The sequence below is a fragment of the Raphanus sativus genome, chromosome 9, assembly GCF_000801105.2.
Source record: "Raphanus sativus cultivar WK10039 chromosome 9, ASM80110v3, whole genome shotgun sequence".
NCBI lineage: Eukaryota > Viridiplantae > Streptophyta > Magnoliopsida > Brassicales > Brassicaceae > Raphanus > Raphanus sativus.
The window spans coordinates 32,026,279-32,044,540 of NC_079519.1; the positions used below are offsets into that span (position 1 = coordinate 32,026,279).

General features: G+C 32.6%; 4 protein-coding genes across 4 annotated transcripts; all 4 read right to left on the reverse strand.

The window, feature by feature from the left end:
* Positions 1-643: 643 nt before the first annotated feature.
* On the reverse strand, positions 644-2,431 carry LOC108828321 (AAA-ATPase At3g28580). Its single transcript, XM_018601972.2, has one exon. The coding sequence runs from the start codon at positions 2,300-2,302 to the stop codon at positions 755-757; it is 1,548 nt and encodes a 515-aa protein (XP_018457474.2). The 5' UTR covers positions 2,303-2,431; the 3' UTR covers positions 644-754.
* Positions 2,432-5,227: 2,796 nt separating this feature from the next.
* On the reverse strand, positions 5,228-8,388 carry LOC108826150 (jacalin-related lectin 44-like). Its single transcript, XM_018599531.2, is given in 6 exon segments — positions 5,228-5,570; positions 5,660-6,103; positions 6,234-6,530; positions 6,532-6,669; positions 6,758-7,213; positions 8,189-8,388. Coding segments are annotated over 6 exon segments (1,764 nt in total). The 5' UTR covers positions 8,378-8,388; the 3' UTR covers positions 5,228-5,330.
* A 5,159-nt stretch (positions 8,389-13,547) lies between these two features.
* Positions 13,548-15,562, reverse strand: LOC108833144 (AAA-ATPase At3g28510). Its single transcript, XM_018606579.2, has one exon. It carries the CDS (start codon positions 15,344-15,346, stop codon positions 13,745-13,747), a length of 1,602 nt encoding a protein of 533 aa, XP_018462081.2. The 5' UTR covers positions 15,347-15,562; the 3' UTR covers positions 13,548-13,744.
* A 1,250-nt stretch (positions 15,563-16,812) lies between these two features.
* On the reverse strand, positions 16,813-18,231 carry LOC130500233 (uncharacterized). Its single transcript, XM_056994997.1, has one exon. It carries the CDS (start codon positions 18,229-18,231, stop codon positions 16,813-16,815), a length of 1,419 nt encoding a protein of 472 aa, XP_056850977.1.
* Positions 18,232-18,262: the final 31 nt, after the last annotated feature.

The window sequence follows — 18,262 nt, forward strand, 5'->3', positions numbered from 1 at the left end:
TACGTGTTTGTCAAGAGCTCTGTTGTGTGTGAAGTGTCGAATAAAATAATTATTACAAGTACAACTTAATACGTGGAGGTCACAAGATTTCAATAGAACGTGTGTTCTTTTACGGTGGAGTCTAGAGATAATAATATAAAAAATATAAGTTTAGACCGTTTTCAGCTATGTTCTACCCTTCTACTATGCTGTACTAAGTTTTACTCTGTTTATTTTGGTGTGCTCGCAAAAAATATGAGATAAATATTTCGATTAAGGTGTTGGTGGTCTAGTGGTAGTTTAAAAGTGTTGGTTTTCTTGTGCAACGGGTTCAAACTACCAGTAATACGAAATGTTTTTTTTAAAATCGAAATTCTGCAAAGGCTGACTTCTGACGTATGAGAAATTATGGGACTAAAACCTAGAACTTCAATGGTAATCAAAATGAGAAAAAATAAGATAAGTGATTTTACCTCATATCAATCATATATACAATAATCCATGTTACTTCATCCTAGCTCTCTGATGGTAATTGAAAAAGGAGAGAAGACTCAGTTCCAATGTTACTATTTTTATCTGTTAACGACTAGCTAGGGCTTTCTTAGTGCTTGGTTTTTCTTGTAGAAGTCAGCTTTGCCCTGAGTTATACGTAACGATAGATGTGTGAACAAAGTTCTGAATCTTCTGATTAGCTTAAACTGATCAAGAACTATTCACGAGATGGAAAAGACTTAAAATGCTTTAATAAGAGCTATAAATAGATTTTCCTTCAAATTCAGTGCTCTGCTTCACCATTTTCTTCAATCTTTTTCTTCTTCTTCTTCTCCTCTTCCTCCTTTGCCTCCTTCTCTGCTTTCTTTTCCTTTCTCCTCTTCTTCTCTTCCTCTTCTTCCTTCTTCTGCTTCACTTCTTCCTCAACTCTCCTCTTTGCCTCCTCCTTTTCCTCTTTCAAAGCTTCAATCAAACGCCTCAAGCAAGTCTCTGCCTCTTCCCCTTCTGACTTAGGCAACAGATTCTCTCCAACATCGGCCGGCGTCATCTTGATTTCTTCAACCTCAAGCAACCTCTTTATCTCATCAAAGAGCTCACTCTCCACCACATCCAAATAGTTCTTGGCCAACACCTTGAATGCTTCAAAACCACAATAAGACATCTCTATATGTTTGTCCATCCTTCCTTTCCTAATCAAAGCAGGATCTAGCTTGTCCACAAAGTTTGTAGTAAACACAATGATCCTCTCTCCACCACAAGCTGACCATAACCCATCAATGAAGTTTAGTAGCCCTGATAATGTTACCTTGCTCTCTTTCTTCTCACCTTCATTCTTCATCATCTTCTTCTCTATTTCGCTCTTTTCGTCTCCATCTTCATCTTCCTCCTCCTTCTTCTTCTTCCTCTGTCCCGTTAGATTAAGAGAACAATCTATATCTTCAATCACAATAATAGACTTCGTAGAAGTCTCAATAAGTAACCTTCTCAGCTGTGTGTTATCCATAACCGTTGTCAACTCAAGATCATAAACATCATACTCCAAGAAGTTTGCCATGGCAGCAATCATGGTTGATTTACCGGTCCCAGGTGGTCCAAACAAGAGATACCCTCTCTTCCAAGCCTTCCCAATCTTCTTGTAATAATCTTTGCTCTTACTAAACTTAATGAGATCGCTCTTGATCTCTTCCTTCTTCTTCTCCTCCATAGCTAGAGTATCAAAAGTCGCTGGATGCTCAAACGTTACATGACTCCACTTTGTTTGGTTCCCATGGTTCTGTCCAGGAGTATTCGAATAAAGCTTCCTCTCTCTGTTCTTCAGCTCTATCGTCTTCCCTTCCTTCATAACATGCTCAAGATACCTCTCTATGATTACTTCTCTGTCACGTCTATGGAACCTCAACATGTAGTATCTCTTCTCATCAGCCGCAGGGTAAAACGAGAAAGATTGCCTAATGTTCCCCTCTTTCTTGGACTGCCACCAGACCGTAATGTTCTCGAACTCGTCTGTTATCTCTTCTTTATCATCCATGCTAAGGACAAGAGACTTGCTTCCTTTGGTTGTGTTGGCTTTAAGCTTCTTGGCTCGAGAAGAAGAGTCTTTGCTGAGATAGCTTTGGATCCCTAAGTAGGCCTCGCTTCTCTTGAAATGCTCTCCGCTGTACTCATGAAACGTTATTTGGATGTAAGGGTAGAAACGGCTGAAAAGTCTTTGAAAGAATGGCTCCAAGTGGTCTCCAACGTGAGGGAACCATTGTTTGAAGATTGTGTATACAAACATTAAGGTTGCTAGAGCAGAGCTTGTATTAGCCCATAGTTGACCCATCGTCACCATTTTTAGGGTTTTCCAATAGGTTTATTTATATTTCTTGAGTAAGAAAGAAGCTTTCTGAGATGAATTTAAGACGAGATTTTGATCGGAAGGGAACGATGATAATATTGGGGAAGAAGATGTGGTTCTGGTAGACATAGCTCATAATATTTATAATATGCGTAGGTGATATCATCAAGATATTAATAAATTTACTTGAAAAGTCTTTATGAATTACTATATTAATTTTGTCTGCGTAAGCCCATGTGAGATCACTTGGAAACTACCTAATGACGAATTCTCTTTTAAGTTCGTATATTAAAAAAGAAGTTCGTAACAAAACAAAAAACTGAAAGGAGATGGAAATTGCACGGATTCCACCATCAATTTCTTTACAACTATACATATGTAATTTAGGAAAAGGGGTCCATAAAGAATAGACACCACACCACAACTATGTTACCAGTAGATGCCAAAAAGAGTCTGAACTACTACATTGTTTATCTGATAAAGTAACGTGTAGTGGTGGACTTATAAGATTTTGATATCCAACTTTCTTATAGAACAAGATTTCATATTGGATAGTAAGATAAATTAATTATTTAACCAGTATACAGCCGACCCTGATTATAATCTAGTAGCATCTAGTCATCTAGTCATGTCTATAACTGTTTGACCTTAAAGCATAATTAACCCGGTCTCTTATTTGGATTATGATTTGACACTTTTTTTTATAGTTTTCGGCTAAAAAACAGCTTTTAGATCATGTTTATTTCATGATTCTTAGGTGAGATTTTTAATGTAATATATGAATCGTCTCTTAACTTTAAGTAAAAAAAAACTAAAAACAATTTTTAAATATTTTATTTAAAAATTCTTCTTAGCTTTTTACTAGTTAAATAAAACTATTCTTGGGTAGAATTGTAAATTTTACAAAAGTATATATAAAAAATTGGTAAATTTATTTTCAATAAAAAAAAAAGAGAAGAACTACTGGAATAACTCAAACTCATTCATTTACAATCATCTTGAAAAAAAATTAACGTGACTATTAAAAATGGTTTTCGAGCAACTATAATAGTATTTAAAAGATTGTATCGTCTTCGAAACAAAGAAATATGAAAAGTATGTCAGGGTGTTCTCATTTATAAGAAATTTTGAAGCCGTTTGTCTCTTAATGAATAACTATATCTCGACTCGCACAACTGTGCAGATTTTATTTTCTATACTAAATCATTTTAGTTTATAAAACAAAATTTATCAGTAAATTAGTATATTTAGTATTATATATTATCTAACTTTATTATACCGTGTTTATGTGATTTATGATATTATTATTGTAAAAATATTCAAATTTTGTATTCTTGTAATAAATGTTTTTGAAAACATAATTACGTAATAGTACTATTTTACATATTTTTCTAAATTTGAAATACATATAAAATTTAAATCAAATTGGACCTATTGTTAAAAACTAAATCAAATTGATAATAGCTAATGGCATACTTCAAAATTATTTTGTTTAATTTATTATGATCCCGACCCGTAATTTAAAGTGCTAGATTTTTTATAATAATTTGTTTTGTTTATTCAGTTTTTATAATATATTATTGTATATATAAAATTTTAAGATAAGTTATTTTTATACATGTTATATAATTAAACAGAAATGGATATTGCTTCCCAACAAAATCTTTATTAAATCTTTGTAAAATGCATTTTTGAAAAGTAATCATTTGAAGTGGCTATTATTATTAAAATATTTTATATAATTTTTATTTTTGTTTATAAATCAAAATTAAATTAAATTTAAATTTCTAATTATATTTTATGACAACTAAAACTTAAATTAATCAATTTTCGAAAAATAAAATTTGAAAAGATTCTGAAAAGATTTTGCTAGAATTTTCTTAAATTAATATTTATTTTTATTTTAAATAAAAATTAAGATATTAAGTGATATTATAGTTAAGTTATGTGTATTTTATAAATCTTCTAAATAATGGTCCAACTTAAAATATCACACATGAAATGAAGTTGTGACTTCTATTATCATTAAAATATTTTATATAATTTTTATTTTTTTTATAAATCAAACTAAATAAATTTAAATTTCTAATTATATTTTATGACAACTAAAACTTAAATTAATCAATTTTCGAAAATAAAATTTGAAAAAGATTCTGAAAAGATTCAGAAAAGATTTTGTTAGAATTTTCTTAAATTAATATTTATTTTATTTTAAATAAAATGAAGATATTAATCGATATTATAGTTAAATTATGTGTATTTTATAAATCTTCTAAATAATGGTCCAACTTAAAATATCACACATGAAATGAAGTTGTGACTTCTATTTTAATATAATAGATTTAATTTTTAAGTATTTATATAAATTAACTCTGTTAAGGTATTAGAGCATTTCTAATGTAAAACTTCATTTTTATTCCAAAATGGAGTAAAAGTGAATATAGAGTAAAAATACTCTAATCCTACTTCATTCTTCACTCCATAATGGAGTCATGAACAAACAAAAAATATATTATTCCATTTATGGAGTAAACTTCAAAATAAAATAAAATATAGAGTCGGTTTGAGTATTTGTTACTCTATATTCACTTTTATTCTATTTTGGAGTAAAAAATGGAGTTGAATTAGAGATGTCCTTAATCCTTAATCCTAAATTATTGAAATGTTCTTCATATATTACAATAAAAATGATCTTAGATCGACTGAACTAATGAAGAAATCTATGATTGGATGTTTCCTCTTAGATGTAATTCCAGACTCGATTTAATTTCACTCATCATTATTTTCAAAACCAAACGTATGACTAATCCACTAGTATACTTTCGCCCTGGAATGGACAGAGCTATCACTGCCATAATTTACTTTAGAAAATAGGGACTTAACTAGAAAAAGTTGTCTTTTGAACAAAAAAAAAAAACTAGAAAAAGTTGTCTTATTAAATGAGGATTGTTGGAAGACACACAAAACAACATTGTATACACTAAGCCGAGTAGTGCAAGAGGTAAAGAGATCATTAAAGAACTTAATTAGAGTTGATGGGAAGAACATGGACCCCGAGTTGATGAAGCATGTTACTGGATCTCCCATGGAACCCAACGATCTGGTGTCCACTCTTATGGAGTGTGAAGCTTGATGTTGAACTGAATCCAAAAACCCTGGAGTTGTTGTTGGTAATGAACCTAAGCATGGTTATAACTCCAGATTTATCATCATACTCACCCTCCACTGATGTGAGATATTCCGCAGGATCACCTATTGTGAACTGAAAACAAGAAAAAGAAAATGAAAGATACTAGTTAGTTGACCATGTTACTATCGATATCTGCAAAGTACTGGAATTGAATTAGTGACCTCTTGGATATCAGATAGGGTCTTGCTCCCATGATCATCACCGAAGACTATACGACCATCGTTTTGGACATACATAAACTTGACAAAAGCTATAGCGTTTTCGGTTAGTCCAATGTATATCTTTCCAATACAGTTGAAAGAACCACCGTCGTCCCAGTAGTCTCCTCCATCGCCACCTTCTTCTTCTAGTTTCTCCGTATCAGGAGGAGGAGGCAACGGGCGATAGTATGCTCCAAGACCACGAAGACCAGAACCTGCCTTTCCATGGAACCCAACAAGGATATTCCCTGGTTTCTCCAGCACGAATCTGGTTCCAGAACTCACATCTCCAAATGTCGGAGATGTTCTCCCTTTTGATGTTTTGATTGTCAAAGACGTTATCAAGCCTCTTTCTATTGACACCTCCACAGACGTGATAAATTCATTTGGATAATCAATCACAAACTGCAACAGAGAAAAAAGTTCATATATATATACATGTGGTCAAGGAAACTTTAGACTGAAAATAAAAAAACTTTAGACCGAAATGAATAATAAGTGTTCAAAAAAAAAAAAGACTGAAATGAATAATGACCTCTTCTTCTCTTCCAACGTTTCCCCGGAGATTAGTCTTAATTACTTTGCCTCTGTTCTCGTACTCGAACCTGATACAATGTACATAAGTAGCAAATGCATCAACGATCACCTATCTTATGCCATCATAAGCAGCACCATCATCCCAACTTAATCCCTCTTTAGGATCACTAACGCCTTCCAGTTTACAAGGAGTCGTCGTGAAATATGCTCCAATAGAGATAAGCGCCCTCTTGTCTGCATATCCATGAAACCCAGTTATCTTATTTCCATTGGCTGCAAGTGTAAACTTCCTACCTAGTACCCTTGGCATATCCCATCATCTCAAATGTCCTCGTGTTAGTTCTGAACTGAATCCCTTGAATGACTCTTGAACCCTCATCATAGTAACCCTCAAGAGACACTAAATATTCATCGTTGAGATAGTTAATCTCATACTGCAAAAAAAGTTGTTAAACTACCAAAGATTACAAACAATAGTATAAGACTCAGATAGCGAGGGAGTTTAGTTTTCTAGTTACTTACCGTCACTGGGTAACCTCCACTAGAGATACCACGGAGTGGCCCTCTTTTCACAACTCCATTCCTTACATAGTTAAACTGGATGGATTGTATGCCTCCATAACCACCTCGCACATTAATCGTTGATACATCTTCATGCTCATATCCATCATCCCACGCTTTGCCTCCCTTTCCGCCCTTTGCTTCCACTCTAGTTGGAGTTATCCAATTGAAATATGCTCCAAGAGAGTTGACCGGATAAGTTTTAGAACCGTGAAACCCAGTGATCTTCTTCCCTTTGACTGCTAGTGTAAAAGCCTTAGATCCCTCCGGTACACTTTCATTTCGCATAGGCATAGGCATTATAGGTCCAATAGTCTTCAAGTTACTTTTGAATTCAAGTGAATAAATACCTTCAGTCTCGTAGTAAGTACCACTTACAGATTCAAGATGTTCATTTTCTAGAAGGTTAATCTCAACCTGCAAAAAAATTGGTGAAACAAGGATCCCAAAACTCAGCATTCTCCAGATTAATTCCTAACTAGATCTTGCACGGGTATTTATTTTCTATTTTTAGTCATTTATTTGTGTTAAATAATGTATTTATAATATCTGATCAAAATTTAAATTTTGCAGTTATAACAAAAATTAAAACTAAAAAATTAATAAGATATTATGATATAAAGTTAATTATCCTAATTAAAATAGTATAGGATGGGTCATAATGCTTTCGAATTCTAATTATTTGGAATTTATATTAAAACAAATTTGTTTTAAAAAAAATAATCTCACGTTGTTATTGTTTATTCCTAAAAATTTGACTATGTCTGAAAATTGTTTTCACAATTATTATTTTTGTACAAAACGATATAGTATATATTTGTAAATTTAAATGTATTACATGACTGTTAATATAATATTTTAAAATATAAAAGATTATTTATTACTTTGACTAATTATATTTTATGATTTTAATTATCTTTTATATTATAGTGTATCATATAAATAAATCCAATATTTATAACTAATTGGGTTTATATATATATGAAAACATTATACTAATAACTTAATAGATTATTTTATATTTTATTTATATTATATATATAAATTGATTATTATGTATGATTTTTTACTTTATTATTTATTACTAATAAATATTAAAATATTTAATATATTAATGAAATTTTGTTTTGGTTAAAATTCGATTAAGAAAATCTATTATTTAAATTATGAAAAGATATTAGATGGTTAAATTTATTATCTAAATTACGGAAAGACATGCATACTTAAATATATGTTCAGTAAATATCTCAATGACATTCTAGTGTAAATAATTAGTAAAATTAAAGGTTATTTTTATTTTGTACTTCTTTTTAATAATATAAATAGATAGACGAAGGAACTTTCGTAGAAATAGATAAATAGATAAATAAATAAAATGATTTGTAGCCATACCATAGGAACCTGCGTACCATGGCATGATCCTTCTATTGATTTTCCACTCTTGACGTAGTCGAAATAAATACAACGTACGCCTTTAATTCCACATCCTATATATATCTTTGATATACCATCATGGTCGGATCCATCATCCCACTTGCCGATGTCAACGAAGATCCCTTTTGCATCCAACCTTTGGGTCATCTCGAACTGATTTTAATCTTAAGATGGACATGAAGAGTATTGTGTTTCAGTGTCAACTTTTGCATCAATACTGGTGGAGATTAACTCAAGACTAACTTAGATAATGATGACTTGTCCTAATCTTATACTAATTTATGTTGATCTCTCATATAGTTTAGCGACTTTTTATGGATAAATAGGTTTGTTGACTGATCTAATCCGACAAGTCAAGTTCACTGCCCAAATTTACAAATACCCACATGTAGTTCCTTAGGTATTGAAATTTAAAAGAAAACACCATTTTGAAGATAAGGATCGAGCGTGATAAATTGAGAGAAGAAAACCATTTGCAGAAACAGAGAGACGGGGAAAGACTAGGGATGTTAATATGGGCTCAACATATCAGGGTTAGACCTAACCCTGCAAACCTGTTTGTAGTCCTAACCCTTGCTTTTGAAAAAGGGTTAAAAAGGGCTGGCCCTAATAGGCCCATGGCTTAAATTTTAAACCTTTTATTTTGATCCACACAACTATCATAAAATATTTAGATATATATATTGAAATTTAAAATTTATTTAATTATGCAAAACAGAGTTTTCTCATCGAAAATTCAAAGATCGAAAAACCGCAAAAATGAGTTTTTGGCAAAAACCGCAAAATCAAGTTTTCGGTCAAAACCGCAAAACCGAGTTTTCCGGTCAAAATCGCAAACACCGCAAAATCAAAAATTTCCGCTGAAACTAAAAATAGAGTTTTCCGCCAAAAACCCAAAATCGTTTTTGCGGAAAAACTCGGTTTTATGGTTTTGGCGGGAAAACTCGATTTTGTGGTTTTGTCGGAAAAACTCGATTTTACGATTTTGTCGAAAGACCAAGTTTCGAAGTACTTGCAAGTAATACCTAATAAGTAACAGTTGGAAATATTTCTTGTTCTACGATTTTAATAACATCCTAGCTACGCTTACAATGATCTCATCACACCCTAAGGCTATGAAGTGTGTGTGTGTGTGTGAGAGAGAGAGAGAGAGAGAGAGAGAGAGAGAGAGAGAGAGAGAGAGAGAGAGAGAGAGAGAGAGAGAGAGAGAGAGAGAGAGAGAGAGAGAGAGAGAGAGAGAGAGAGAGAGAGAGAGAGAGAGAGACAGAGAGAGAGAGAGAGAGCTGACCTCTAACGGTTGAGAGAGAGATAAAATGAACAAAGAGGCTATGGTGGTCAATAAGCTACGAGATGGGTTTCTTTTATAAGCAAGTTTCGGCTCTTTTATGTATATACAATACATAATCTTAACAAGTGGTTTCCAAGGAAATATATGAAAAAAAATCTTGCAGGAGTTTGATTTGCGTTTAGAAGAATGCCATGACACATAGGGGCATATTTTGTTGTTGTTTAATGTTAACTAGATCATGACCCGCTCGACCGAGCGAGAGTCAATTTTTTTTGTCTTTGTTTTTAGTAAATGTTATACATGATCACAATGTGTATTAATATAAAATTTTGATAAATAACAATGTGTACTAATGTGTTTAAATAAGCAATGTGTTTAATTAATAAATTTGTTTTTTAAAATTTATGATAACGTAAAGTATATTTTTCTATATTATTTAAAATATATAGTGCTATATATTTTGTATTTTTCAACATTTAACATACAAAACTTACATTGGGGTATTATTTATATGAAAATATGTGGAACATAATATATTTATATATTATATAAACATATGCACACCCGCACAGGTTTTATTTTTAAAATGTATTCTATATTGTTTAGTTTTATGTAGTATCGAGTTTGTATAATTCAATTTTGTGTTTAAAGAACAATATTAAAACTGTTTTTCGTATGTAAAAATAACACTTTGCAAGCGCGAGTTGTGTCTTTTTATTGTAACACAAAATTTTTATATAAAACTTATGTTTTTTTGTACATTACGAAAATTAAAATTTTAAAATAATTATTATGTAATTTCAAAGTGAATTTTATCTCTGAGGTCTAATATATTTTGTGTGTAATGGTTCAAAGCATTTTCGATATATATTATATTTCAGTTTGGTTTGTTTTTAGTATTATTGTATAAGGATAATACTATAAAATATTACTATATTCTATACAATATATGAAGCTATGTGTTATTTGTTTTAGAAAGTAGATTAGGTCCAACGTAGTTATAAAAATAGTCATATCTTTATGTATGTGTTTATGACTTATCTACCTAATGTTATTCGTACTAATAAAATTAATATGGGCAATGAAAGTATACTGATCAATTTAAAATGAATTGTATAGGGTAATTATAGAACGATTAATATTTTTAGTCTTCTTAATATATATCTTATTTAAATCGACATGTAATAAATGTAAAAATCATATATGAAATATGGACAAAAAGAAGAACTGTATTTAAGGAAATACATCTATGCAAAGTTAGACTATGGTACATATTATATATAAAGAATGAGATATTTAATTTAAATATATGAAATCTATTTTTAAAAATCTACCTAGAAGAAGTTGTAATGTTCCTCTTTTAATAAGATAGACTAGATGATAACCCGCGCCTTGCGCGGGGTGAACTTTTTTTTAAATATGTTGTATCTAAATAAATAATACATTTTTTTGTTATCAATAATTTTTTTTACATTTGATTAGGGATGAAATATGGGTAGGTATCATTTGGTTTGGTTAGGTTCGGTTTGGATTTTTGCAAATTTGGTTCGAATCTTTATATATTCGGTTTGGTTTTAGATTCAGATAACCCATTTAATTTTTTTAAAACTTAAAGTTCATATATACTTTAAATTTCTCAAAACATAAAAATAAAAATAATATGTTACATATAAATTTGAATAATGTATACCAAAATACTTAAATTTAACATAAAAATTGGTTTAACTTAAATATTTGGATAGAAAATGAATAGATATTTTCAGTATTTTGGTATTTTGAGTAATGTTTAGTTATTTTAAATATATAACTTTTACTATTTTTATATATTTCTAAATATTTTGGACAATTTAAAAACATCTTAAGTATTTTGTTTATTTCTTTGAGATATTAATTTTTTAAAATAATATATTTAAGTATATAAATTTGATTCGAATATACTCGGATACCCAAAATATTTTGGTACGAATCGGGTTCAGTTCTGGTTTTTAGATACCAAAATTTTAAACATGTTCAGATATCTAACGAAATTGATTAAAGTTCTATACTATTTTGTAGATTGGATTTGGTTCGGTTATTTGGATTCGGATTTTTTTCCCAACCATATATTTTTTATTGTAACCAAATTTTAAATGAAAGTGACGATGGTTCATACTGATTTGGGTATGCAACAACTTTTAAACCAAAACACTTTCTTTTATGTACGTGATTTATTTAGTTAATCATTAAAAAAATGTTCAAGACCCATTAAAAACGATAGGCTGAACTGAAAAAAAGTTACTATTGATCACAAAATTTTCAATGTGAGGCTTGTACCATTTTTAGTAATTTATAATCGTTTTAAAAAATTCGAAATACAACATATAAGAAAAAATATAATTTTTTTATTATATGCTTAATGTGATTGTTTAATTTATTTTAACAAATAAAATTAAACGAAAAGTATAGAGGATAAAAAATTATTATCAAATCTTTATTATTTATAATCATTAATGGTGATATATATGTCAATCATATTAGGAAGTTCCGTAGCTTTTATTTAAAAAAACAACAGAGAATATTCTTTTATATATTAATAATTAGTTTAATAGTTATTTAATAAAAACTATAATATATGTGTATATGGACCAATTTATTTCTTTAACAATCCTCAGAATAATTCTCATGATGACATGTGGCTACCAAACAATGTTGCAACATGATTAATATATAGGGGATATATACATATATCTTTGTCGACAATATCCGATTCATAATCAATCTTACAATATGAAGAACATAATTTAGTTGACCAGAGTTCCGGTGAAGAAGATTATAGAGATATATATTTAGTTACTTCACAAAAAAAAACACTTCTTCATGTTAGATTATACCTATTAAATTAACTTTAATGAATATGATTTGAGGATACAAATTCGAATTTTCTTTGTATAAATCCACATGGCACATACAGCGGACCGTTTTAAACTTGTTATTCAACCCATTTTTCAATTTGAAAAAATATATTTGTTTCTTGGTTGTTTGTAAAATATCATAGTTTTATTACTCATACATATATATGATAGTTTTCAATCATCGTCTATTTTTCAGGTAATTTTCAAGTATTAATCTCTATGTGTCCGCGTTAGTACCCGACCTATGATACCCATTTCTAATCATAAATTTCATTATATTATGTGAAACCGTGAAAATATTATGTTGATTTTGACATACCAGCCTACCAAAATATTATCATATGACCGTGGTGTTGAGGGTTCGGTCAATCCACATACAATTCTAAATTTCTAATAAAATAGTTTGTAAATTTTGACATACCAACCAACCAAAATATTAGCATATGAATGACTCTGGTGTTGAGAAGTCGGTCAATCCACATACTATTCTTTTTTGACCATTTTTTATTATGAACAAAGATATAATGCATATGCATTGCAATGAAGTTTAAAATATATAACATGAAAGAAAATCATAGAAATATTGACACATAACATAACTCATTTTTACTATCCAACACAAGACTTCTGAATGACGGGATGATGGGAAAAATGAATATCCAAACAAATATGTTTCCTTGTAGGGAAAATTGACAAAATAATTCTTAACTTTCGAAAATAAGCTAAAAAAATTCTCAACACATAAATACGTCATTTTAACCTTCAGCTTCTAGTAAAACACGAGTAAATCTCATATTTTCGTTGACTAAACCATTTCAATTTCGTTAAAATTCACTGTTTAATGCCGTTGGTTATATTTAACGGTTGATTTTTAGTGAGGCCAAAATGGCTTGTTAACAAAAATATGAGTTTTTCGATTCTAAATTTAAAAGTTAAGGGTTAAAAATTATTTACTTAAAACTATTTTAATTAAAATTGTTGTTTTTCTTTTTTCTGATAATAAAATATTTGGAAAAAAATCAGAAACTTAGAAATAAAATTGTATACTCAAGAAAATGGAAAAAAATAATAATTGTTTTGGGATTCTTTTGTTGTTATTTTGATCATAAGAGATGAAAATACACAATGATATGTGTCATTTTGTGTTAAATAATATTTATTAGGTTGGTTTTAATTTGTGTAGTGACACAATATAACACTATGCCAAAGTACAACCTTTTCTGGGAAAGATATTCACCCAAAGTTCTCAAAGAAAAAAAAAAGATATTAAAGTTCAACCTTACACAATAAACTAAAGATTCATCATGCGTCACTTCTTTTCGTCGTCATGTCGTTTTACCTGATACCATTTTCCACAGAAACGCTGCCGTTTTCCTCCGAACCCTCCACTTTCTTTTCTTTCTCCTTCTTGTCTTCTTCCTCTGTCTTTTTCTTCTTCTCTTCCTCCTCTACCTTCTTGTTCTCTTCTTCCTCTGCTTTCTTCTTCTTCCTCTTCTCTTCCTTCTCTGCTTTACTCTTCTCTTCTTCCTCAGCCAACTTCTTTGCCTTCTCCTTCTCTTCTTCCACAGTCTTGACCAAACGCTTGATGCAAACATCTGCATCTTCTTCATCAGACTTCGGCATCAAAATCTCCGCGACATCAGCAGGAGACACGTCGGTTTCCTCGAGCAACCTCTCTATCTCTCCATACAACTCATGTGACTCAATCTCTAAGTAGTTCCTAGCCAAAACCTTAAACGCTTCAAACTTGCAATAAGACATCTCAATATGGTTGTCCATCCTCCCTCTCCTTATCAACGCTGGATCAAGCTTATCCACAAAGTTCGTTGTGAATATAATAATCTTCTCATCACTACAAGCTGACCATAACCCATCAATGGAGTTTAACAGCCCTGAGAGTGTCACTTTACTCAGCTTCTCTGATTCCTTCTTCTCCTTCTTCTCAGCTTCCTTCTTCTTCTCCGCGTCATCTTCTTCATCTTCCTCCTTTTTAGTCTTCCTCTGCCCCGTGAGGTCAAGAGAACAATCAATATCTTCAATCACAACGATAGACTTGCCTTTTGTGTCAAGCAACAGCTTCTTCAGCTCTGAGTTATCCTTCACGGTGGTTAGCTCAAGATCATACACATCATAGTCCAAGAAGTTCGATATCGCGGATATCATGGTCGACTTCCCTGTCCCGGGCGGACCGAACAAGAGGTAGCCTCTCTTCCACGGCTTCCCAACCTTCTTGTAATAGTCTTTCCCTTTGCTAAACTTTATAAGATCCTTCTTGATCCTTTCTTTCTTCTCAGGATCCATAGCCAAAGTCTCGAACGTCGCGGGATGATGGAAAGGGACATTGCTCCACTTCCCTGACCTCCAAGGATACCACTCTGAGCTTGAGTTGTTAGTGTAAAGCTTCCTCTCTCTATTCCTCAACCCTATAGCTTTCCCTTCTTCCAGAACATGATTTAGATATGTCTCAATGATCATCCCTCTATGTCGTCTATGGAAAGTTAGCGTGAAGAACCTTTTCTCGTCCGAGCTGCTTCGACCATAGTTCGACTGTGTTTGAGTCACTTTCACGCTAGAATACCACTTCACCTTCACACCATTGAACACATCTTCAACCTCCTCGTGATCGTCCATGCTAAGCACCAAGGACTTGCTGTTCTTGGACTCGTTGGCCTTTAACCTCTGCGCACGAGCAGCTGAGTTCGTAGATAGATAGTTGCGTATGGCGTCATAGTTATCGCTTCTCTTGAGACCTTCTTCCGTGTACTCTGTGAACTTGATGTGGACGTAGAAAGAGACCCATCCGACCATCTTGTAGCCGTATTTTTCCACGGTGACTCGGAGATGGCGAGGGACGTATTGTGAGTACATAGCCCAAATGAACATAAAGCTCGTCACGGTCGTGCCGGTTAATCCCCATATTGCTCCGGTTTCAAACATCTTCTTGGTTTCTTGTATGTCAAGAAACTAGTAGCTTGTTTCGCACGAAACAGTTTTAGTGTGTGTTTGAGGGTTGGTAAGTGTGTGATCTGGTTTGGTTTCATTGCTCCATTACGTTCTACTTATAATACTCTCGAGGTTGCGAGGAAAGCTGCACGAAACCTCTGATTAATTTAAAGGAAACTGACCATATATGTTTAAGATATTATTATGGTGTGGAATCGTTACGATTATTTTGTTTGGTAATTAGTTTTAATATACTTTTAGGGTTTATTACAATAAATAACGTCACTAGGCTTTGTCGATTACGATCTTATTAGTTTCTAGGATTAGGTAAAGAGTGTAGAAAATTAATTGTTTTTAGAGGCTTGCTCTTGACATCATGCGAGGAGCCACTTAAAGATTTTTAAGATACAAAAATTCAGTCAAGTATGTATGAGTCACAAATCATTTTTTTCTTTACGAAATCATTATTCTATTTCTTTGTTCGTAGATATTATGTGGTTCTAGTCAACTGTGGTAAATTAAAACACCTTCTTCTACAAGTTGAGCTTCGTTGTCACTTTATGAAGAAAACGTTTACAAGTTGTCTTCCATCAAGTTTCTTTCTTTTGGAAAATGTTTGAAAATACAAATGAAAAACCTTTCCAAGTTTTAAAAGACTTAAACAATGTTTTATTAGTTTTCTAAAGAAATTTGGTGAAAATCACAATTATGTATGTTCCACGCCTCATCAGTCATTACTCATATACAGTTTTTGAACGAAATTATAGAGCGATAGGATGACATATTTACATAATGGCTATTAATATTATTCATTTGAAAGAAATAAATTAAAATATTATCAAAGGTTTAATTTGTTTACATTGATGCGGACATTACCCTAATTAACCCGATCCATCTGAGATTACATCCTGAAACACTAATTAATCACCAAACCACCATATGCCTGACTAGATACACTCACGAAATTACCATAAGAAAATATAATTATTTGCTGTAAAACTAATTATTTAAATATTTTAAGAATGATTTGCGGCTAATAAGTTTTTTTTTTTGTTGTAAAAGGCTTTAAATAATCACACAACGCCATTGTCAAAATGCTAATTGCATAAATATGAAACTGTGTCGTCTTGTTGATGTCGCATACTTTTTGTTAGTATATACGGGTGTGCTTAGAGCAGCATGCTTAGCGATGCTTTCTTCTTTGGGATGATATCATTTGAATAATATACATATTGATCTAAGATTATAATGGACTCTCTAGATTCTGAAACATTGGGGTATGTAGAATAAGAGTACAGTGACTTGATAATTTAAACATAAATCAAAAGACGTGTTTTATGAAACAACCACTAATTATTAAATCAAGAACTGAAAGAAACTACTCTTTTTTTTTTTTTTTTTTTTTTTTTTTGTGCACATACGATCTCATTAATCAGAAAGAATGGCCTCAGGCCCAAAGTTTACCCATTAAGGGTTGATACAGAACGACGACGTAACGAAAGCTTAGCTGAGGCATCAGCTTCTTTGTTGAAATCGCGAGAAACAAAAGAAAAGGAAATTGAGACGAAAACAGAGGAGATTTCAAGGATGTCGTGGACGATTCCTCTGATTTCCTTAGCCTGCATGTCACCGTGGATTGCTCGAATGAGCGTTCTATTGTCGGAGGACATCCTGAGAGTTTTGATCTCTAGGGTCGCTGCCTTGATGAGGGCGAGTCGCATCGCCATCGCTTCCGCTACCAGAGGAGAGTCTACATAATCCTGCGAGTTCGATCCCTCTACTGCCGTTGTGAAGCCGTGTCCTGTGAAGATCCATCCAAATCCCGCCTGCTTTGTTTGTTTGTTCCACGCTGCATCTGACCGACAGAGAGTTTCTCCCTCTGTCTCCACCGGGTGAGATTTGCTGTTCGTCCCCCTTTGAATCACGTTAGTAGGAGTTGCTTTGATCCCTTGTGCATACGTCCACTCGCGGCCTAATCTTATTGCTCTTGTCGCAATCTCTTCAGGGGGAGAGGTTAGAGCTTCGAAGATTAGGGCGTTCCGTGATAGCCAAATCGACCAGACTACCCAGGGGAGGATGTTGTTGGTGATTCCAGAAGGAGGTAGACAGATGCTGTTTCTGAATTTCGTCAGCACTTCCGGGATCGCTTCATCCGTAGCTATGTGAACTACATCTCTAAGAGGTATCAGCTTCCACACTTCCACTGCAAATGGACATAGGAAGAATGTATGTATTGTTGTCTCCTCTCCCTGACAACGTGGGCATTTAACCTCTGTGTTGATTCCCCTTCTTTGTAGGTTGTCACCTAGAGGTAGAGCTCCTTTTAGAATCGACCAGAGAAAAACCTTCAGCTTAGGTGAGCAGGTGTTTTTCCATACATCCTTCTTCCAGTCGAAGTCTGAGTTTATCATAGCTTCCTGCTGAACATGATCCATCCTTGCTGAGTAATACCCTGACTTTGTTGTATAGGTACCCGAGGAGGTTTTCTGCCAGATGAAAGCATCGGAGGCTCCTGTTTGGCTTGGTTTCAGGCACAGTATCTGAGGTGCTACCGAAGGTAAGATTTCCTGGACTCTTGTCTTGTTCCATTGGAGGTCTGTTGTGAGTAGGTCTGCCACCCTAAGATCAATAACTTCTTCCTGTAGAGGTCCATGCATTTTGATTTGCTCATCGAGAGAAATCCATGAATCTTTCCAGACTTTAGTTTCTAGTCCATTGCCAATAGACTTGCCTAGGTGCGTAATTAGAAGATCCCTGCCATGTAGTATACTTCTCCATCCGTGTGAGCAGCTAGCCGGTAGGGAAACCTCTAGAAAGGATTTACTATGGCAGTACTTCCCTCTCAAAACTCTAGCTAGGAGACAGTCTGGCTTAGACATAATTATTAAAGTCGCAATCAATAGCAGTTCT